The sequence below is a fragment of the Lineus longissimus genome, chromosome 12, assembly GCF_910592395.1.
Source record: "Lineus longissimus chromosome 12, tnLinLong1.2, whole genome shotgun sequence".
In the NCBI taxonomy this organism is placed as follows: Eukaryota; Metazoa; Nemertea; class Pilidiophora; order Heteronemertea; family Lineidae; genus Lineus; species Lineus longissimus.
Window position 1 is genome coordinate 17911787 of NC_088319.1, and position 24053 is coordinate 17935839.

Sequence of the window (24053 nt, forward strand, 5' to 3'; positions counted from 1 at the left end):
GGCATGATTTAGAATGCTGAGAATTACAGACTTTTATTTCTTCAAAATCAAGGTACTAAAATTTAATGTTTTTCAAAAAAATTTTCTGAGCATATGCGGAAACTGTTTTTGGTCTAATATCACTTTAGATTTCATGAAAATCTCCATTAATAAAAAAGTGAGAGCCAAAAAATGAAGTCTGTAAAGTCGTTGGTCTGTAGAATAGACCCTGCCTTTCCGGTTCCGCCATGAAAGTTTCATTTTATCAATGTTTACAGTTTTTGTCCTCGCAAAATTCCCCAAAATGAGCCTCATGGTGATGTGATTCTCATGATGGCTTCTGGATATACCCATATTTCGTATGGGAATAGGCCGAGAGAAGATCAGGAACCGCAGACAGATCCTGGAAAGGTGAATCGAGGTGAGATTTCGGCTCAAAACGTTTCCGTCTGTAGCGAACGTACACATTTACACTAAGACTATAATGATGATATACAGTACTTTACTATAACACCTGCACAGCACTGCCTCAAGATGGGCTTATGCTGGTATAATTCCATTATCTTCACAAGTGAATCGATGTAATGTATCTGCTGGCTGTGTTTCATGGTGATGATTGTATTCACATCATTCACAAGGCATTGTCCATGAGATCATAATAATGAATTGAGCAGTCTGTCATGAACCAACCTGGCCTGCAGGCATAAATGATTAAATCAGAACAAAAGCTTGGTCTTGGATAGTGACTTGCCATTTCAAATATTAGACATAACTGTTGCGTTGTCTCTACTTGTAATGGTTTCATGAGGAATGCAATGCGATTGTGAACTACATGGTTGGTACGATAGGTCTAGTATTTGATCAAGATTAGGCTTGCAGAATTCAATATCAAATTGACAAATGAGCTCTTAATATCCCAATTAGGCCTACCCAACAAAATATATGGCATTAAAACACCCTTGAGGTTGGGCGAGTGGTTTTATGGAGATAATTGGCTTAAATGTTGTGACTGTGTGGTAAATATTGTATGCACAACGAAGGCAAATTATGGACAATTATGGATTTTCTAAAGTGTGTTGCTTCACTGTGTGTTGTCAGTACCCTTACCATCTGCACGTACAAGTACAGTAGAACCTCCCTTAGCAGACACCTCTGCCAGGTGGACACCTCTACATATGGACACGTCAGGCCAGTCCCGATTTTTTCTAAGTCATTTCCAATAACAAAAACCTCTGTACGGTGGACACCTCTCATTATTAATCAATCAAAGGAGGCTGATTGACAAAAATTATGGTGTTTTTTTCACACATTATGACATGTCGAGGAGATTTTGCAATAGGGGCACCTTTTGCTAGAGAGATTATTCACTCTCTGAGTTCCAAAGTAGCTCACGTCATTCAACGCAACATCACAAGCAAATACCAATCAGCCAACAGGTTTAAAGTTTCTACGCTAGATGTCGACACAGAGAAAACAAAGACCTGCAAGGTGGGAACTTCAAATCCACCTATCGGACGATTTGGCATAACCTCTCTATTGCGGACACCTCTCTATTGTGGACACCTGGGCCCAGTCCCATGGGTGTCCGCAATAGAGAGGTTGTCCTGAGATGCCTTTCAGAGTCATTTGTTTGGTCTCGTTCCTCCAACTACAAGGTACCGTACCAGTATGTCACTCAAGGTGAGTGTATGGGAGAATGTTGTCCATCTTGTAAGAAAATCAACTGCAAGGATGGGCATGGCCTATGTAATTCTCACCAAAGGCCATCAGCCTCAGGTGGCCAACTCAGTTCATAAATTAAACTAACAATAATTTGACATCAATGACTTAGGCATTTTCCCACAAATATGATATGACATAGGCAGATGGCCTGTAGAAAATGCTTCTGTCACAGAAAAAAATATGAAAATGCCTATGTCAAATGGTTGAGTTAGGCGAAGTGCTTGTTCTATGTAATGTGAGAGTTGATTGGTTGTTTGACTGAGGCATATAGTCCAGATTGTGTGGCTTACTATGGGGAGCCAATTCTGTAAATAATCTCAATTTGGCCAAAAAGTGAGTTAGGCACTTATGTTATTAGTGTGACGGTATATTAATTCTGACATTTCAATTTGCATGATGAATGTCTGGACCAAAACAGAACGTGATCTAGTGAGTAGTGTCTATAAGAGAATTGCCAATAACCCCTGGCCCGATGCAATGAATAAATGGCTGATAATGTTGGTTATAACATCAAACTCCCAGGATCTCAAGTGACCTTCTGTTGTTTCACGCCCACTCGCACTCTTTGGGACCTACTTCACGTGTATGACTACCTTATTATAATTACTGCTAAAGTTGCCACTTCCTGCAAAAGACCTAATTATCTAGATAAACTTTATATATTCATCAGTCATTTGGGGCAGATTAATTACCTGAATAGACACCATTCCTCTAGGAAAAATGGTTCAGTCTGAATTCTGTCTGACAATCTTAATTCTTTTTCAAACCTCCATAACTTATTTGTTGGTAAAATGTTAGAAATAGTGGTCTAAACCAGAGAATACAGTTGGCCACTTGTATCTAGAGGATGACCAAGGCTCATGCATGCTCACAGAGGGAGTCCAAAACAGTACAGACCACTTTGTGAGCTACTGATTTGATCTACTGTGATGAAAATCACTCATTGTTTTGAATGGATGAGATGGGTAGGAACATTTTATGTTCAATTGACTTCCCAGGTTTTCCTCACCTACTATCAATATTTTGCCAATTCTGACTCATACTAGAAGTAAGTACACCTGGAGTACAAGGACCCAAATGAAGAACAACTGGCCAATACTTTGTTTACCTTCTGGTGATTAATCAGGTGGAAATCATAAAGAAATATTTTGAGTTGTGGGGCAGTGTTGATTGATCTTACTTGAGTGGTTCCTGGAGAATTCATAGACAAGGGAAGATCAATAGACCGAATCATGGCATGTCATGTTCAGTCTGTACCATGCTTACATTGCGGTATATGTAGATTGTAGTATAGAATGGTGCAAATAGCTCCAAGCTCCAGGTGCTGTCTGGACATGTGCATGGAGTTTCATGAAGACATCCAGTGGCATGCTGACCATACTGAATGGCCACATACAACTTAGCTGCAATAGAATTCAATGGAAGAATTTCATCATGCCTGGAAATATCAACAGACACAACTGAGATAAAACATGCCAACTCCTCTCCCAATCAAACTTAATCAAGCTTCATCATCTCATCAAGATTCATGATACTAATAAGTACAATGGGAGCATGTTTAAACAATAGTAATTACTCAGGTGGTAATTACCGCGGGTCATGTTCCCGAGACCTGTCCTGGGCAACACTGTATCAACCCTGGGACGTAATTACGACTATCCAACTACTCAAAGGTTACCAATTACTAATTACCAATTTGCTGATGATGATTGGTTGGAATAGCTTGTTTTGTTTGAGGACTGTCATCAGATGGATAATTTGTGTCCTGTTGCCTTTGTGGCTGTGTTTGGTTTGTGGAGGCCCAACATGGATGTCGTCATTCTCTTTTTTGTTGGGGGATGTGATTGTCACAACTGATGGAAGTTTTTTAACCCTTTTCCTCTGCTGATTGCTGCTACAGCATTGTTCAAATGAATGTATGTCAACCGTCACCACGGACTGCTTGAAAAATGACATATGAAATGCATGGTTCAAAATTGGTGAATGATTTCGAATGCTAAGAACCTCCAACGCATACATTCACATCATGTCAGCAAGGACCCCTGACCCAGATAGGTGAAACATTCGCACAATGTCCATTTTCATACCATAATTACCATTGTGAAGTGACATACCAACTCTGAATACATACTATAAATATGGTTCCATACAAAGATAACAGGACACTCTAGGGCAGGGTAAGGCGGTACGAAAACCGCCAACTTCATACTCATGTCGTACATGCACGAGACGCTCCAGTTGGATCTTTTTTGTCCACTGAAGGAGTGCATGTTCGCCGTTTGTGATGGAATTCTTCTCGATGGCACTTCACGCCGTTGAGTCTGATGTGTTTGCAGACGTTCAGAAGGAAAGAAAGAATTCAATGGATTTTAATTGACATTTGCTTTTTGCACCTTATTCTTTCAAGACATTTTAAGACAGTGACTGCGTGTGGTGCTGCCTAAGTGGTGACCAAGGAAAATTCTGCCAAAGTATTGGTTGTCCTAACATTGATAGAAAAGACTACCTTGACATTCGATTTCGAAAGCAAAGCTTGTCCAGCAAGTTGTTAGGTTAAAGCCTTTGGGAGCAACTACATCAGGATTGAACCTCCATCCATCATTTTTATCAATATGTTGAAATTTTCGACCACCTCTTCTCATTCAGGGGGCGGGATACCGGGGACGCCACCGGTGCCTCAACGACCACGACAGCCACCGGGATACCATGTTGATGGAGGTTGGTACAGTTTGAAATGGCCGTCGCACCGGTATTTAGCTTCTGTTGCTGTGCGTCTTCCATTCTTTACACCCAGTGGAAAGTCATCTACGACAAGTACAAGTATGTGTACCTGTACTGAGTTCCTGTACTGGGTACTGCTACCACTGTGTGTAGCAGTCATCTACTACAAGTACAAGTATGTGTACCTGTACTGAGTTCCTGTACTGGGTACTGCTACCACTGTGTGTGTAGCAGTCATCTACTACAAGTACAAGTATGTGTACCTGTACTGAGTTCCTGTACTCGGTACTGCTACCACTGTGTGTGTAGCAGTCATCTACTACAAGTACAAGTATGCGTACCTGTACTGAGTTCCTGTACTCGGTACTGCTACCACTGTGTGTGTAGCAGTCATCTACTACAAGTACAAGTATGTGTACCTGTACTGAGTTCCTGTACTGGGTACTGCTACCACTGTGTGTGTAGCAGTCATCTACTACAAGTACAAGTATGTGTACCTGTACTGAGTTCCTGTACTCGGTACTGCTACCACTGTGTCTGTAGCAGTCATCTACTACAAGTACAAGTATGTGTACCTGTACTGAGTTCCTGTACTGGGTACTGCTACCACTGCGTGTGTAGCAGTACCCAGTATCAACTGGGACCCCTCAATAACATTTAACCCTTGCAAATAACAGCTTGCTTTCATATTCCTACTCAATAACCCTCAGTTTGCCTCCAGCAAGTGTCATGGTGTAATCCAAGATCTTGAAGCCACCGACCCATGATCAAGACCTGCCCCCATATCATTCATAGCCAGAGAGAACCACTGCCCAAATTGGGGGAGAATTTTGTTTGTTTTTGACCCTCCTGAAGCAGCCGGTGTGTCCCAAATGATGTACATGTAGTTGAGAGACCTGGTTGTCAACAGATCTTGTGTATTGTTGTTTGGGCAAGACTGCTATACCTTGGTTAGTGTGCCCGCCGCTAGGCAATTAACTGTAGATGTGAAGAAAACAAATATATATACATGTAATATATAATATGTATAAATAAAACGGGTTGTCTTTTTCTTTTCCAGTGATTGACTCAGACTGATAGTCAGCCTGCAATTTTTACTGTGGTGTGTGAATTCTATGATTGTTTTTCAGTAAATATTTTCTTTAGTAAGATTTGTAACAGATTCATAAAGAAATCAGTTTAGTTTGGTAAGACCTATCTAGGTGGCAGCTCCTGTCTGGTTGCAGAGTGCTCTGTGTATTTGAACCACTGACCTTTGGAAACAAAGAGTTACATGGTCACTCTCTATCATGATCATGTTCACTGTCAATCAAGCATGAAATATCTGTGTTGGTTCAACCATAGAATAGTTATTGGATTATCATTTGACAAGATGTGTATTCAGAGGGGAAATGTTAAAACAATCAGTGGGGATTGAGCAGTTTCTGCTAATAGGATAATCTTGACATGTTCCCTATCATGTACTAAGATGTCAGAGAATTGATCCAGTGTCATTGGTTGTCGATATCAACAGATGTTATTTTTCACAAACCAAAGCATAGCGTGTGCTTTACAGCTACATGTAAACACTGGGTTTCTTATTCGTTACAGCTACATGTAAACACTGGGTTTCTTATTCGTTACAGCTGCATGTAAACACTGGGTTTCTTATTCGTTACAGCTGCATGTAAACACTGGGTTTCTTATTTGTTACAGCTGCATGTAAACACTGGGTTTCTTATTCGTTACAGCTGCATGTATAACCGCTGGGTTTCTTATTCGTTACAGCTGCATGTAAACACTGGGTTTCTTATTCGTTACAGCTGCATGTAAACCGCTGGGTTTCTTATTCGTTACAGCTGCATGTAAACACTGGGTTTCTTATTCGTTACAGCTGCATGTAAACCGCTGGGTAGTGCTTCTTTATGCAAGCCAAAACCTGCAATTTGGGACCAAATGAACTGTCTCCAAACAAATGCCTGCTGATGCTGTCCCTAATAGAGTGATGTCCTCATTACAGAGGTTTGATTGGATCAGAAAACAATTTGGGACCAAATGAAGTGTCCCTCTGCTTATAGCGACGATGTCGTGCTTACAGAGGTTTCGCTGGAGCTCTTTGCGTCTGATTGGTTCCCGATAAAAACAGCTGAAAGCTTTCACATCCAGCACAGCATCTCATTATGGCTGCAGGATTGGGCACATGGAGAATTCGGCAGAGTGTTGGCTGTCGCGTTCTTCATCCACACTTCCCACATTATTGATCGGAAGGCTGTGTAGTGAACTGGGGGAACGAGATAGTGCATCTTGTCGGCTGTAGCAGGCCAAAATATCAGGAGAAAGTACTAGGATGCTGAGAATGCTTTAACCCATTGTATTTTGTACGCATTGTTGGCGTCAGACACAGTGGAATAGGGTCATGTGGCTTATTCCTTTCTGCAGCGGTTGCGTATCCATAAGCTGTGCCCTTGTCAACTTGTTGTTTCCATTGTCTGGATGGCATGTTCCCTGGCACAACCTTGAATATGAACAAGGATAAAGGTCACAAGCGAACAGCCTCTGGATACCCAGCCAAACAGGGGTGAGGTTATATGTGGCCTGAAGCCAGATTACCAAACTAAACATAGCTGATTCGATTGTGTTGTGCAGAAGCAGAAGGAGCAGAACATCTCACAGTCATAGTCTGTCTATCCACACACTGTGTTGGGAACATGTCAAATACTGACATGGATCATTTGTGAGATGGATGTGAAAACAATGCTGGTGTGACCAGCTATTGATTCACTGCCCACACATTGTCACAGCCTTTGTTGTGGTAGGATGTGGCCCTTTGTGTGAGCATTCACAGGTATTTAGGTGCACAATAGGCCAGGCAGTTGGCTTACACTTGCTTAAGGAATTTCAATTTTTCCTGGAAATTTTTTTGTGTCTATTTTTCTTCATGGAGGTGTTTCTATTTTGGTTTAATGGTCCATGTGAAAGGATGAGCTGCTGTCACCTTCTGTCTGTCTTGTAGTTGTGGCAAGTCATCATTTTATTCTTCTTTGATGTGCTTTTGGGAGCAGCAGTCCATGTCCAGGGAGTTACCGATGCCATCCTCTGTCTGTGAGGCATTGTCAGGTGTTCATTTGGGAACTGTTAGTCAAGTGGTACATGTTAGCTTTATACCTGACACCAGAAGCTTTGGGTGATGCCATCTTTGTATCAACTTGGATATGATTAGTGTGTAGCAGTCCGTGACGAACGTGGTGATTCTCCATAATCTCAGTTGGATATGACTGTCATGACTGTGTGTACCTTGAAACTATTGCATGAAGTCGGAATCATTGTTTTTTTGAAATTTTGTCTGTTCTTTCCATTTATGGCCAATTCCTTGGATACACGAATATTGGTGGTGCATGGACTATACAGAATACATGCGAGGCTGTGGTGTTTCGTGGTTCACTCATCTGTATCGAACCAGGTGGCCTGTGGCTTCAGAATGACGTTGGCTTGGGATCATTCAAGTTGAGGGCATGCATTGCAAGGGCTATTTTGCACCTTACCATAAGTTTGCCTATTTGGACTCTGGCATTCTACCATTGCTGGGCTTATCATGGTTCAGAACTCACTTTGAAACATGCCTTGTGCAAATTCTCAGATCTTTTCTTTGTTCATTGTAAGAGACCTTGTCTGGATGGAGGTCCGAAGCTTTCAGTCAAATGAAAGGCAATTATACTGTACTCATTGGCCTGGTCAATACCCATTGTAAAGGGCTCACACATGTTGGCCAATTGACCAAAGCTTGTCCGAGTCTTGTTCAGCTGGTTGATAGGCCTAGTTAATACTTCCTGTAAACGGAAAGACTTTTCGGCTTATCATGTCAGCACAAGTCGAGCAGACTTCCTTGACCAGGACTTTGGTCACTTTAGTTTACATTGCTTAATACTCTATCAAGTTGTTTTGATCTAGAATTGGATACACTTTGGGGTAATGAGGTGCATGAAGATAACCTATTTATTTGGCATCAATCTTGATAGTCAGTAAATAATGTTTGCGTTGTTGAGCCACCTTTTCTCTCTTTCAAAACAAGCAAAGTGACTTGCCAAAGGTTTCACCAGCATTGATTGGAACTAAGAGACCTGGTTACACGCGGCACCCTCAAAAATGTGCAGAACACCTCTGGTTAATCAACTAATGCCATTGACGATGTGTGTTTGACACCTGATCTCTGTGTGTAACTTGAGGACAAAGCTGTAACATACCAAATAGTCAGCACAAGGGAATATGGCCAGTGCTCCATTCATTAGCCACTCTCGAGTCCCATGGTTCAGACCAAAATATCGATGAACGAGTGCTGTTCAGTTCGTTTAACATTGGTATGCTTGCTTCGTATTGTGTTGGATTCCTTTGCTCCATCTCTGTTGGATTTGGTAATAGTTACGGGTGCTATTCAATATTGCTGGATGGATGGAAATAGCTCACACTGTATGGGAATCAGATCAGAGGTAGTCACAAGATGAAACAGGACATGTGTGGTCATCACTTTTCCCAAAATTTCTTTAGAGATTTGGTGTTGACGTCTGCATAGTTTGTTGGCTGATTGCATGGAAGGAATATTGGATACTCTAAGGAAATTCTTTAATGTGTTCCATGATGTATCTCCTCAACTTTGTTTTTGCTCCATTTAGACAGAAATTCCTCAGCAACGAGACGTGACTGCTGCTAAAGTTGCTACTGAAGTTTGGATTTGTTCTGGGTGGCTCCGGTGCCTTTTTGAGTTTTAATGTGAAAGGGTCAGGATGAATTATTAGAGACCTCTACTATTCATTCAGGGTAGATTTGCTTGGTGGATTTTGGACATGGTTTGTGATGTGTTCAGGATCATTTACCCCAGTTTTACTGGCATTCAGGTTATTGTCAAATTCATGTTGGGCACATTCGCCTGTATGTATGAATAAAATGCAGATTTATGCAGCTTAATCCAAAATGTTATGCGGGTTGGTCCTCAATTATACCCAGATTTGTTTGCCCAAGTGTTACTGTCTGGTTCATTTCAACCCATTGCTATTCACACTGATTTGCTTTGTATGGTCTTGTTCAATATCACCTGAGTTATATGAATGATGTTGTTATGTGGTTGGACAATTTCTGGTTAGTGCACTTCACCTTTGGCCTTTGGGAGAATGATTGAGGGATAATCATTTCGATTCAATATCTGGTTTAATTGGTGAAACATCAGTGCTGTTCACATTCAGTCATTGTCAGGGTTGTTGGATATCCTGGTGGTTTACACAAAGGTGTGTTGTTAATTTGCTGCTGGTTTCTAAATCCGTGGCACGATTTGCTATCTCTCACCCGCTCACAGCCGCTCACTACCTGTGGTGGGTTCCCAGTTTCTACCTGGCATCTTGAGCGCAACTTATGAGGCATGAGAGTTATCGTTTTCTGGTTGCTTATCATCTCATCATGGAGATTCCAACCACAGATGTTTACCAATGAGTTTATTCCTCTCCTCTTCTATGGTGTTTTCCAACATGGCGTGATTGTCAGCCAACTTCTTCACAAATCAGCAGTACAGAGTAGATCATTCATCTCTGAGTCGAAGCTTTCATTTGAAAACCTTCCTGATGCATGACTCTGTTGTGTGTCTATCAAGAGAAGAGTCAGTTGCTTTCAGACACAAAGGTGGCGTGCCAGGAGGGTTCATCGACCAATCTCAACAGCGTGGTCTTCAGGTCTGCTCTCTCTGGCCTTCTCACTCTCAATTCTGTCGAGTCACAAAGTATACCAGTGTGCCTATCTGATATCCAACTGCCAGAATCACCTTTCACATTCCCGCATTAACCTCATCAAGTCAATCCCGAATCACCATCACCTTACAGCTGTTTCTGGCTGCAAAATATTTTGGTACCGAGTGTAGCGTTTCCACTGTGTGAGCTGCCGCGGAGAGTCTGCATTCGAATCACTTCTCTGTCTCGCATATCAAATCATCCAATCAGCTTCTTTTTCATCACGGTTCATTGGTGGAAATAAAGCATTATGGGAAGGAAAAGTAACGTCCTCTGATATAAATTCTTACAGGTTACAGCGGATAAGATGGTATTGGTGCTGGGATAGACAGTTTAGGATATTGACGTTGATATCTGGTGTAAATATCAATGGACACTTCAGCAGCTTGCTGGGATATAAATCGTGGAGCCTGGGCCGAGGATCATCTTCATAATGAATTTTCTCCACACGGACTAGAAGGAAGAGTTGTTCGTTACGTAAGCTAAACACTGCTCATAAGATGCCTGCATCAGTGAAATAGACGACGTCGGTGAAGGGACAATTGATTCTTTTGGTCCAAAATAATAAATCTGAAACATTTGGATCCAAAGAGGATTGAACGACTGCCAACTCTTGCTGTATGCACACAGCCTTCCTTTGCACTTGCGCTCATCTCGTGATGTTCAGTATAAATTGTGGACTCGCTCAGAGACATGTAAGTGGCCCCTGGACGTGTTTTGAATGGTAATTAACCTCTCTACGGATTCATCTTGGTAAATATCATTAGGCCGGGAGCTATTGGGGGGAGACTCAGGCTGCCCCTTGAGATTACGGGATAATATAACAACGCCATTGTGTCATTGTCTCCGCTGTGTCATTGTGTATCTTGAAGGGAGGCTCTCTTAGTGCTGTCTGCTCCAGATTGGTGTTTATTAGTGGACATGGCTTCAGCAGCGGATCGACCTCGGTCACCAAGATTTTATCTCCAACCTATCAGTGAGTATATAAACAACAGGAATGCATGTCTTTCTGTTTTCATATTGTCTATTTGATGTGATTGGATGTCTTTGAGACTCAAGAAATGTCATAAGTGATTTGCTTGCATGTACTTATTTGCCTGGTAGCTCAGTATTCCCATGCATTCACTGCCAGATGATTATGCAGACAGTTCATGTCATTTCTCCTCTAGTTATGTTTTGATAATATTATGTACACTTTCTTTCACATATGTCTGTTTGTTTTGTCTCGATGTTTTGGAGGAAAGGAAAAGATCACACATATGCCCATACAAGTGGATGTCCCGAAAGCTGGAAGGCCCATCGACACAGATGGCATTGTCTTGATTGGAATGCAGACAATAGGTCTTTGTTTTTGTTTAGATTGCTTCATAAGCTGGAGTAGTGTTGAAGACTGCAAGCTAATCAACCTCTGTTGCAGTTCTAAGATCTGTGACATCTCAGTTTTCATCCCGTTTCAGGGAGAGCCTGTATATTTTCACAACCTGAATGCCTGCCGAGACCTGTATTTTGTGATTTTTGATGACATTCTTATTTCATAGAGCTTGTTTGAAAAAGTTGCGATTGCAGACAAGACTTGACATGAAAATGCCAGCACCAGTGACTTTCCAATTTTATGATGTTTTGCTCAGTGTTTTGCTATCTCATGCTTCAATGCTTTACTGTTGGTGTCTTTCCAGTGTGTCGTGATTGGATGGTCCATGAAGATGCAGGCCTCGCGTATAGACTACAGGAAGAGGAAAGTAAGTAAGATACTCCGGGCGTGTCGTCATTTGGGCAGGGTATTACACAGTCATGTTCTGGCACATGAGTAAGGCAGACATCACAAAGGATAAACTGAACATTTCATACAGATTGGCCAAGGAATAGCGTGGATAATGTCCAAATTCAATGCTGGGGTTGTAGTACATTTACCTCCAATGTAGAGTTGTATCTCATCTCCACTTGCAGAAGACAAACACTATGGCAACAATCGTTGGAATCGCAAGACGACGCGGGAGGACATCATCAATGCCAAGATCGTCCAGCACGAGGAGGAGTTACGTCAACAGGAGGAGAAGATGAGGGAGATCGAGCAGAAACGCAGAGTGTAAGAAATCGTCAAGTGATGTGTCGATTTTGGCAGGAGTGGTTGGAACGCTGACAAGTCATAGTAGTTCGAGAGCTGCTGACAAATTTGACATTTTGTAGTTACTAATTATTTCTTTGTCCTGTGCTGCAGTGAATGATAATCAATAATTTGTCCTGTGCTGCAGTGAATGATAATCAATAATTTGTCCTGTGCTGCAGTGAATGATAATCAATAATTTGTTTGGTGCTGGAGTTTGGTCTGTGTCTAACCACCTTGGTGTCTAAGTCTAACCACCTTGGTGTCTGTGTCTAACCACCTTGGTGTCTAAGTCTAACCACCTTGGTGTCTGTGTCTAACCACCTTGGTGTCTAAGTCTAACCACCTTGGTGTCTAAGTCTAACCACCTTGGTGTCTAAGTCTAACCAGTTGTCATTTGTGTGTGTGTTGTTTTTATCTCGCGCAAATGATTGTTTGATTAACTTTTGTCAGAGCGGTATTTGTTACTTGCAATGACGCAGCTGTTGAGATGGTGTCCTAACATCGCTCAAGTCACAGCGTAACTGTCACAACTTATTAGTGCGCATCCTACTCAACATTTGTGTGTGTTGTATCCATTGCTGCATCTGTGTGACATTTGTTACTTCCAGAGCAGACGATGATGCCCGCATGGCTCATGAGGAACAACAGAAACTTCAAGATGAGGAAGCCCGGAATAGGCTACAGTATGTCCATTGGAGCTTCTTGCATCATCTCTGCTTTGCCTCTATACATAGACCTTAACCTGTGTAGGCAGGGCTGCTGCGATATGGAAAAAATCAAAAGTGGTTCAAAACATTTTCTCCATAATTATATCTTGTTTCTCACTGGAAACATGCATGTCTTGGCAGCCCTGCGTGTGCAGACGCTTCTCGACAGATACAACTTTTTTACATATTTATATATTTTCCTACGTAGTTATAATAATAACAACTGTTTCAGTTTGAAAGATTTAAGGTTAAATATTTGTCCTTCACTTTTTTATTATGTATAACTCAATATTCATGTAGGTTATTTACAACTCTAGCTATTTCCTGGATCTATTTTCAGGGCCATGGATGATGAGAGAATCGCCCATCAGGTGATGGAGCACATCATGATTGAAGAGTCGGAACGACAGAAGGAACAGGAAACAGAAGATGAGGTAAGGTCAAAGGTCAAGGTCCAGGTCCTAGAAGCAAGGGGTCAATGGGAATGGGAGAATTGGTCTGTCTGAGTGAAGTTTGGTTTCATCAATCATAAAATAGCCTTGATTTCTCCCTCAAGTTCACTGACTGATCACCCCCCCCCTCGCACATGGCTGAAGTCAACTGGAGGGGCGAAGACTGACCTGAGCGCTAATGCCCGATTGGACAGAACTAAGAATTTGACACTTTCATTGAATACTAAGTTTGACTGAGATGTCGATTGTTGTTTCCAGCGAATAGCGCGGTTATTACAAGAGAAAGAAGAGCGGCGATACGAGCGTTACAAGGAGAAGAAACAGGAGCGCGAGTTGGCACGGGAACGGCGCAGGATAGAAAAGTCAATCGCACAACAATCGCAAGATGTGCAACAACCATCACCAGAGTATGATGAAGGTCAGTGCTAGGCTGTATTCGACTGATTTCATTCCTCTGGCCTTCTGCTTTGAAATATTTGAATTGGGCACATCCCGGATTTGTATGGTTTGACCGTGGATGAAGGATTGCCCAGTCATAGGTCAATGTGTATGTGCTTTGATGATGCCATCTCGAGGTCATTGAGACAACTAATAGCTACTTTCAAAGTAGAAGTTCCCACTTGGAGAATGTTGAGCTCTTGATGTATATTGCCCCTGAAGCCCTTCAGGTTAAAAGGTATTGTTCATCTGAAGAAGCTCTGCTTAAAACTGTCGTGCGTGCACATGAATCCAAAACAACACTAGATTAGTCCTGTTGGCAGAAAGGCTGCGATAAATATTTGAAAGATTTTCATTTCAGAAATAGATGGTCGCTATGGAGATGTGTCACATGATAGCCGTGGCTCAGGACCAAGGTATTTACGGCGCAAAAATGGTTTGGTCAGGTAGGCGTCTTAGATGCTTCCTGGTTTGACCTGATATTTTCTCCCTTTCTTTCTTCTCTGACCCTCGCTGTTCCTCTGCCTACGCTCTTTCAGTGAGGACTACTCTGGCATCACATGTATTTGGAGATCTTTAGATGCAGTGAGTATTTGTTTAAAGTCATTGACAAACGAGTTAGAATTGACTGAACACCTTGCCAGAGTCGTCCTTGGTCCATTGCTTTCATTTGCCTCTCCGCTGTAGAATATAGATTCATGCTTGTTTAAGTTGCCAACTTCTAAATTATTTTTCCTCTTTCAGTCTCTCGTCAGAAACAGCCTCTGAAATGTAAGATTAATATGCTTGAGTTTCAATCTGTCATGTATTTTATTGTATAAAATCTAACCAGCTCTGCACTATTATGGCCTAATGTTACATTGTGTCACTTTGTCCTATGGTCACATGGTTTTGACTGGCCACAGTTGCTGTTCTAAGTGTTGCCATGTTCAGTATTTATCCACCAGCTAATCAACTTGGCAATATACTGGTGGCAGTTTCTCCACAAGATGTTGATATGAAATATAACCGCATCATCATGATGGCACTTCTAGAGGTTCTTTGCTCTAACCATGATTGTTTCCTGCTACTTTCTGATACTTGTGTGCCTATCATCTCATCTTCAGCTTCTAAACCTGCCCCTGCATGTTCTCTCTTTATTTGGTTAAATATCTCTTAGATGTTTGCTCAGTTTACTTTTCTGCTTTGCTCATTAACCCATGATAGTTTTTTCCTGTTGTGAAAAATTCAAGAATACAACATTTTTCTTAATGAGTAAGTTATGATTGCCGAGCTTTGTCCATTATCAAAGTAATAGCTAAACTACTTCCTGCCCATAATGCCGTGTCCTTTTATGACACTGGTTCTATTGGTGTGCATTTCCTTCTGCTGAGTTTTTGACCTATGATTGGTGAGAGTGTCCTGCCCTGCGACTCATAAAGAAGAAGTTCAGGCACATGTCTTGTAAATACACTGTTCCAGCAGTTAGAAAAGACATCTCCACTAACCCAACCTCTCCTGATTCTAGGGTGCGCGATTCTGATGGTCGTCTAGAAGATGTGGGTGACTTCTCTGATTTCTTTATTCCACCGTCGGATGAGATGGATGAAAGTCAGGCGAAGGAGTTGCAGGAAAACCAGGACATGGAGCTGGCACGGTTACTGCAGGAACAGGAACATAAAGTAAGTAGTATTCGTCATCATCATTATGCTACTCCTTGTCAGACCATGCTTATAAGGCGATTGATATCACCCTATATTTGGGAATATTCTGACCAGAACCACAGGCTTTAACACTGAGATGAACTAGGAATTCTGGTGGACTCAGTGTGGCTTGCGGACGTGTACTGGCCTTCTAGAACTGAGACAGTGGTGGCTTGGTCCATCTATTGTCTCAGCACTTTAGCAGCAGCAGTCTTGATTTCAATGTTTCTCTTCACATGCTCCTTGTCTGTTTCTTCAGCGTGGTGGCAAGCCAAATGTCGACAAACTGAAACTACTCGAACAGAAGGATGCAGAACTCGCACGGGTAATCCAAGAACAAGAAAAATTAAAACTTAGAAAACTCAAAAATAAATTGAAACAAATGTCAGTGCATGAAAGAAATTTATATGAACGGGTAAGTGGAGTTGTCAAACATCTGTTGTTCGGCTTGAGTACTAACACCTTTTTCTACCCCCACTGCCCTACTAACTTAGCTCCATTCACTCCCTACCAATAGTTACAAGGGGATGTGCAGCTGAGATCTGTCTCACACAGCTTCACTATCCCACATACTTTATCACCCATACTGAGCCCTTGCTGCAGTGTCATCATTGAGTCAGACTCTGAGGAGGAAGTTGTGACTGATGTGAGGTTGTCCTCAATGGCTGGTTGGCCGTTGAGCATAGGTCACTCTTCTAACATTACAATCACCCTCAATAAAAAGGAAAGTGGTCGATCAACAAAGTTCATTTTCAATGCTTGCTTTACAGGACCACCCGCCCCGCCCTCCAGACCGGTCGCTAAGCGTGTCAGAAACCACGGCAACCCATCATAGCAACAATTCCAATCACAGCTCTAGTGATGACCAGGCAGACCAACAGCCGCCTATTCCCGCTCGCTTGTACACTGAGCGACCATTACAGAATGCCCAAGTTGGCCACCAGAGGGCAGGATCGGAGGATGATGCATCACCCCTTGCACAACATATCAAGGAACGTGATCAGGAAATACGCATACGGAATCTTGATTCTCATTGGCAGCCTCCACTTGATCAGGCGCCACCGTCATATCCAAGTCAACCACGGACGCCCTCTAGTGGTGGGAGTGATGATGCGCTGCCACCGTTTACCAGGTACGGTCGTCATGGTAATGGCTCCATGTTTTGATTGGCAAATAATAATCACATGCTCGTGTTGGCAATAGTATTGATCATCATATAAGCCAAGGAATGCCACTGAGAAGTTCCCCGCATATCCGGCCAAGAACAGTACAAGTGACACACGCTGGCAATCCCAACCATTCCTACAGAACATAACTGAGTCCATATTCTCCCTGTTCCATATTACAGTCGGAATACGCAAGCCGCCTCCGCAGAAGATGATACTGTGCCCAGCCCTGGTGGGTTCACCACAACATTCAACATCGCTGCTGCCATAGACCCTACTTATAACAGGAGAAGTAAACATGTCCCCCCAGGCATGGAACCGGAGTTCAGGACGGGGTTGAATAGAGGCCATTCAATGCCTCCTCCACCTGGTAAGTCCAAACAGGTCCCCCGAGTATGGAACCAGAGTTCAGGACAGGGTTAAATAGAGGCCATTCAATGCCTCCTCCACCTGGCAAGTCCAAACATGTCCCCCAGGCATTGAACCCGAGTTCAGGACAGGGTTAAATAGAGGCCATTCAATGCCTCCTCCACCTGGTAAGTCCAAACATGTCCCCCCAGGCATGGAACCCGAGTTCAGGACGGGGTTGAATAGAGGCCATTCAATGCCTCCTCCACCTGGTAAGTCCAAACATGTCCCTCCAGGCATCTCCATCGTAGAGATTACTACTATTCACAATATTAGGCCATTTCCACTTTCAGAAGAAAAGAACGGCCCGACGCCCGCCGTCATAACGCACCATACCGGTAATGCGTCTGGTTCAGCTCTGCCAGACTTCGATTACAGCGATGATGAGTATGATGATGAAGCGCCACCTATGCCAGTGCAAGGTCAACGAAGATTACAGAAAGGACGCAAGTCAAAGAATGGTGCAGTTGGTCCTGGGGATAGGTCGAGGTCAAGTTGTAAACAGCAATAAGGCATTTCTTTGCGATCTTTGGTTTGCTGGCCCACCTCTGTGGTTGAGTGTATTGAGCACTCAGTTGTCTTACTGTTTTATGTGGCCTAAATGCTAAGGACTTGCAGTGCAGTGACATTTGGCCAACTTCACTTCTAGTTTACCATTAAGCAATTATTCAAGTCCATTCCATATTTGACTGTTATCGATGAGATCTTTCTTAAAAGTTGGACCAGTTAAATAATCTGCTGCAGTTGAATAGTTAATCCAGTACTGTTGATATTGATGTAGACTGTTGAATTGTGAAGCTGTATGTTGCAGAGATGAAGTCAGTTGTACATGTAGTTGAGTATACACGCAACATGCAACACATATGCTTAGATTATATTGTTGGTGGGAGCGTAAAATTGACGTCCTTTGGACGTGACTTCATCAGGTTTACAAAACGTTGCTTAAATTTCTGCTAAGATATTTGAAAGTGCAATAGAGTTCAGTATATTTAATAAATATTCCGTGTATATTAACTCTTGTTCTCTTATAGACTAGGGCTGATGTTGAGGCCATAATATGCCACAGATTGAACTGATATTCAAGACAATGATCATTGGTCAAAATCTCTGTAGCTTAGCGTTGACATATCAGCCTTCATGTAACATATCTTGTGGTGCCACTTGATATCATAAGTGTTATCCCAGCAAAGTCAACACGTTGTCTAAATGATCAGATGCAGAAATTGAATGATCTGTATCTTAATTAAAGAACTGTATCTTAATTGAGTTATTCATTGATTCCAATATAGAATGAGAAATCAGTTGAAAAATGTCATCTCAGAAAATCTGTGCTTTCTGGGTGTTTTGGAAATTGGAAATGTTATCAAGAGAGGTGAACTATCTGATGAACACTTTTGAACCTCCTCGGCACGTTCTGTAGCTATGTTCGATAAGGCTCTCTATGATGTTGTTTACAGCTATCATGGTGAACCTAATGACGCACGCGACCAAATGTCTGTCATCTGAACTGATGCTCGTTATTCAAGTGTTCACCTGTTTAGATTATGAGGCAAGACCAGGAAAAAAATGAATGGGTGTTAATAAACTATTCATGTAAATAATTCTGTAAATATGACAATTATTTACATGATTCAAGCAGAATAGATTTTCATTTCTGCCAACGATTTTCTTAAAAATCAGTATCGATAGAACTGACTTTGTCTTCAAAGTTCACCAACACTTGTCCTACTTTCTCTAACCTTGCTACTGGCTGCTGCATATTCATTTTCAAGAGTTTTAGAAGCAAAGTTATTAGTTCGTCACCTCTGTGTCAGCTCCTAGAAGTAGACGAGGAGGGATATCTTGAATGATGTGTCACACCGGTGCTTGAAGGTGCAGACAGGCACATTGCTCAGGCACGGTTCGTACTAGCAATATTACTCTTGAAGGCCACTTTAGTTGTCTGCTGAGTACTACCTCTGCTGTGCATGATTAGGCCAACATTTTGCTTGAAGCATATGTGTATATGAGTGTGTGTAATATCTTGAATTGCTCATCATGTTCAATAATGAAAGATGATTGTATTTATTTCCTTTTTATCTATTCTACCATATCAAGTTATTGAGATTTCACTGTGGAATGTCTTGTCATTTGGAGACCACTACGTGAAAGTCGGATGTATATGTGTATATTCTATTTCTATACATGTAAATAATACTATGGGGAGCTATTTCCCTCATCAAATATTATATACAAATTTGGAAGATTTGCCTTCTAGTTGTTTCCTTTTATCTGAATACAAGGGTTAAGGCTCGTGATGACATCATACCCTCCAATGATTCTGTCTGAATACAAGGGTTGAGGCTCGTGATGACATCATACCCTCCAATGATTCTGTCTGAATACAAGGGTTGAGGCTCGTGATGACATCATACCCTCCAATGATTCTGTCGTCACTCAAGGCAAATCAGGTCTCTTGTCTTCCTGGATGAGTGGTATTCCACTTGCGGACAACCTCAGCTTTATAGTCTTACCTTGATGTTGATGGTAGGCTGACTGAAGCGGAGTTATTGAGAATGAAAGAGGCCGTTCTCATATTGCCGACTTGACTTGTTTGCCCAGGCTTACAGCCAACAGACCAAGTTAAAAGACAAAAGATCAGGAAAAAACTCGCTAGATGTGGCCAAATAAAACATTTATTACTGACAATATTAATACAGACCGGTGGGAGAGACGAGTTGCCAGGACCACCAAGGCAAATACCAAAGGAAACTGTTACTATGCAGGGTAACACATGAACCTCCAATACATTTGAGACGTGCATACATTTACACATGGTCACATTTTCTTATTCAAATTATCTTTGACCCTAATTTTCTGTCTATCTGTGTATATCTAATTGTCATTAACCCTTTTCTTCTGCAGATGTGAGGGTTCAAACCCAGCAGGTAAAAGCTCAGAAACAGTCATTTTGTTGTAAGTCTTGTCCGGTTTCGTCATGTACACTTCTGTCTCCATCCCAAACTGGAAAAGGATAAAATAAGCAAGGTCAGGAAACACAATTGGGAGACTGAAACTTGTGATACATAGTCTTATCTTGATCGTGTTCATGTCTGCATCGAAACTCACTCGCAAAAACAGAAGAGACGTTTCGTTCAGGGCAGTGACGGAACATCCGGATCGGGTGGGGGGGACATTCACTTTACTGGTCCTGACTGGGATGAACATCTTTATCTGGAACATGTTTAAAGTGACTGTTATGTTGGCTTTGCTGTGATCAGGCAGTGAAAAGACGTTGGTTGGTACGGCCTTCAGCTTACCTCCGCCATGAACTGTCGACACGGACCACAAGGCGCAATGAACTGGTCTTGCATATCACTGGAACGAAGAAGCATGTCTGCAGATTTCATCAATGAACCACTAGCTCTTGAACATGCCCAAGTTGAAGCAATCATGGTAACAATGTGTTTTTGGGGCTCTTTGTTGTGGATAAATGAAGTTTGGGGTGAAGATTCCTCTTTTACTGCGACTTTTGGCTTTGTTAATAAAGCACTGTAAACACCATTTCCTTTCCCAGCGACACTGAACGAGAGCAAAACTATTCGTTTCTGTTGATTACATGCGAGGTTATCTCGGGTGTTTCACTTCACTCTCACCTTGCGACGACCATGACCTCGAACTTCTTATGTCCTTCAGATACAGCTTTACAGATGGCAGTCTTTTCAGCACAGATCGACAACCCCAACACAGCGTTCTCAACGTTACATCCTGAAAAAATGTTACAAAGTCTATTCTTGGAGTAATTGTCAAGATAATTACCCCAAGATAATTACTCCAAGTCCAAGGTCTATTGTAGTTATTGAAAGCATGGAGGTATTATCTTAATAATACCTCCATGTTGAAAGCTACTATGATTCAAGTTCCTGCGAATGCATTTTTTTTAGACTAGTGTGGTTCACAACGTTACATTTATTATTATTAGAAACCTTTATATTATAGATCTTTACTGAAGGGACAAATGAACAGGGCAAGTGGGCAAAATATACTTGCAAAATACGAGCCTTGACAAGTAGGCCTAACGTTAGGTAGTATTGACAACTATCCATACCCGAAAATATACTTCCATCCTCTGTGACTAGTGCTGCCCCCACTCGGAAGTTGCTGTAGGGAGAGTGCGAGAAATTTTTCATCTCGTGAGAGCGATTAATGAGATCATCAATGTTGTATTCTGAAAAGGAGAAGAAGTAGCCCATTATATAGCCTCGATCCCCTACGCTGTACATCGAGCCCATGTGCCACCTCGAAAAAAGCCCGGAATTCTGACAGCCCAAACGCAGCCATGATGAAAAACAGGAAAACCCCTCGGTGTAAAAATAGTTTGACCTCACAAGGCTAGCCAACCAATTGGGCCATTGTTTCGTCAACCAATCAATAGGCATCTCGCACTTCGTCCCTTTTGGGGACGAAGTAGGCACCTCACATTTCGTCCCTTTTGGGCACTTCGTCCTTTTTGGGGACGAAGTATTGGTATAGAGAAGAATTAAGGGCCTTGCTAATAAAGTTCCTTTTAAAATTGGTGAAGTAATCACTGTCAGTTCAATGCATTGGAAAAAGGAACTATAATATGATAACATTCCATTATATATATTACCAAGTTCTTAATGTCAATGCAGTCCATGCTGGCTGTTGAGTCAGCATAATTTAGGACTAACAAAATCACTGCACAAAAAAATATGTACCGGGTAGGCCCATGTCCATCTATTATGTCGTCGTCACGTCGCAGGGGATGATGGTAATGCACTCAGTAAGCGAGGTCACCCTTTAAGCAGCTTAATTCCGATAAAATGTCACACTATGGCAATGGCATGAATGCTTGGACATAGCCTTCCAGCTCGCTGTTTCGGTGTGAACAGTACAACCTACATGTATTATTGAGAGGAAGAAGAATGTCATTTCTTGAAATACCCAACGCTGGCTTGCAGTTAAAGTGTTGTGATACATGTATATAGTTTGACCTCAAGTGACTTGATCATAAACGCTTAATTGACATTTCACGATTCAGCTCATTCAACAGTTCAAAGTAAGGCCATCCAACTGCAGGCTTACGGTAATGCTAATTTTTCATATGTATACATGGAATTCGAGCACAATCGTGTTAACATAGGATTTGCTAAGAGAGACTACAAGCAGGGAGATTTCGAAATAATGTGATTTCAATGAAAAGAGCCTCATCGAATTGACAGAATGTACGGACTATCTATGATAGAACGTGATACGATCATGCTCTAATGACCAAGGACAAGTAGCAAGAGATAATGCCGGACCAACACAATGATAATAAAGAGTTTCTGTTTAGAAGGAATTTCTGTTATGCATTTATCATGAGAACAAGAACTGCATATACCGACACTTTGTGCCAACTTGCGGATGCATTCTTTGGGGCCCCCTCCAGGAAAACCATGCCATTAGGTCAATATTACCTCCCCCCAGTCCTTCCTTGAACTGGAAAATATCTTTCCCACCGTTTTAGGCAGGAACCCGAGTGCAAAATCTACCACTACATTCCTTGTTTTATGCCCCCCCCCCCCCCTTCACACCCACACATCGTGTTAACATCAATCTGAAAGCCATCTCGTGAAGGATAAGCGCCAGGTCTACGGCAGCACATGAAATAACAGATGCCAGCAGCAGTCATCCCAGATGAAGACACTTTTAGTGGCGTATCCCTGGATCCAATTGGCTGACAAACCTCACATATCACCTCTCCCATTCATTAACAATATAATTACACAAAGAAACCAGAGATATATCCTACTCACCCTTTCGTTCATCCATATTGGCCGTCATTCTTTGTCAGAACGCCAATTACTACTAGTGCCTCATCACGGAGCACTGTCACACTAACAGGCGTGTCAGTGTCACTGTGAGACCAAAACGTACTATACATGTACTTTTTTGCCATCTTGGCCAAAACATACTACCCCTTCCCCACAACTAGCACAAATACAGTCTGTTTTTTATCAGCTCATTTCCCGTATTATTCCGTGACCAAGGCTGGCTTAGGACATCTTGGTCAAAAGGGGTCGTTTGTTAGATCCCAAAATCTCGGATCGTGATGTGACGTCTGGATCTAGTCAACCCAAGCAATTCATGCTTGAAGGCGTGAACAAGAGCCGGTCTTGTTTGTTTAAAAAATACTGTATTATTGTTCATGTGCTGTGCAGAAGTCAAAAAGTTCCCCCTTGAAAAGTTGTCCTTTGAAGAAGTAGAAAATGTCGCCCCGGAAAATGTGTCCGAGCCTATTGTATTCTGGCGGATGATAACACCGTATGGTTCTCTTGAGGCTATGACCGTCAATAGCTCCACGGCTCAGACATTAAAGTGCATAATAGAATCTATAGATTTGATCACACACAAGGGCTTGACCTTCTCCGCGACTCGGACAATGCGAGCTCATTTGCGTCGCAATCGGCTGTCGCGGAATCAATCAATTCCCGCGCGACACCAACTACAGAAAACGTTGTTCGATTTCGGCATGTTGGGTGAGTTTATCGTCGATATATTTGCAAAAAAGAGTCATAAAAGTAATGGTAATGACTATGATTATCACCCAAATGTGGCAAAGAAAAACCAGAGAACAACGAGGGGGGATGTAAGTGTCATGAGTGGTGTGTAGTAGCGTGAATATTTCACCGAGAATATTGCACTGTTTGGCCGCGAGAGTCCGTCTGCCTGGTGCCCCTGAGGCCTGACCGAGTTCATGACCGGCCAGGTGCCGTCGCAATCACTGGTTTTGACCGAGGCCTAAGCCTACTTTGCACAATGGCTAGAGACGCTGCGATCCTGTTAAGTTCAAGGTGAAATACATGACTGGTCAGCGCCAAAACAAACTTCTTCAAAATCGTCTGTTATTTTTGTTGATTCTACCACTATTATATATAGCAC

General features: G+C 42.2%; 2 protein-coding genes across 11 annotated transcripts; one reads left to right on the forward strand and one right to left on the reverse strand.

The window, feature by feature from the left end:
• The first annotated feature begins 224 nt into the window (after positions 1-224).
• LOC135496675 (trichohyalin-like) lies at positions 225-19372 on the forward strand. Of its 7 annotated transcripts, XM_064786129.1 has the most exons (14): positions 225-400; positions 4348-4419; positions 11846-11908; positions 12117-12255; positions 12885-12959; positions 13324-13417; positions 13694-13853; positions 14235-14289; positions 14618-14644; positions 15381-15534; positions 15815-15970; positions 16326-16687; positions 16904-17091; positions 17423-19372. In XM_064786129.1, exons 1-14 carry the CDS (start codon positions 310-312, stop codon positions 17638-17640), a joined length of 1854 nt encoding a protein of 617 aa, XP_064642199.1. In that variant the 5' UTR covers positions 225-309; the 3' UTR covers positions 17641-19372. The 7 variants fall into 7 exon arrangements, with proteins under 7 accessions (XP_064642199.1, XP_064642198.1, XP_064642203.1 ...); XM_064786128.1 differs by lacking the exon at positions 14618-14644 and having other exon boundaries at positions 14235-14319; XM_064786133.1 differs by lacking the exon at positions 14618-14644 and having other exon boundaries at positions 14235-14319; positions 15815-15880.
• Positions 19373-19786: 414 nt separating this feature from the next.
• LOC135496769 (cytidine deaminase-like) lies at positions 19787-23012 on the reverse strand. 4 transcript variants are annotated; one of them, XM_064786261.1, is made up of 6 exons: positions 22928-22999; positions 21848-22027; positions 21217-21336; positions 20765-20876; positions 20429-20486; positions 19787-20132 (listed from the first exon to the last, which is right to left on the reverse strand). In XM_064786261.1, exons 2-6 carry the CDS (start codon positions 21864-21866, stop codon positions 20004-20006), a joined length of 438 nt encoding a protein of 145 aa, XP_064642331.1. In that variant the 5' UTR covers positions 21867-22027; positions 22928-22999; the 3' UTR covers positions 19787-20003. The 4 variants fall into 4 exon arrangements, with proteins under 4 accessions (XP_064642331.1, XP_064642332.1, XP_064642330.1 ...); XM_064786262.1 differs by lacking the exon at positions 21848-22027 and having other exon boundaries at positions 21170-21336; positions 22928-23012; XM_064786260.1 differs by lacking the exon at positions 21848-22027 and having other exon boundaries at positions 22928-23009.
• Positions 23013-24053: the final 1041 nt, after the last annotated feature.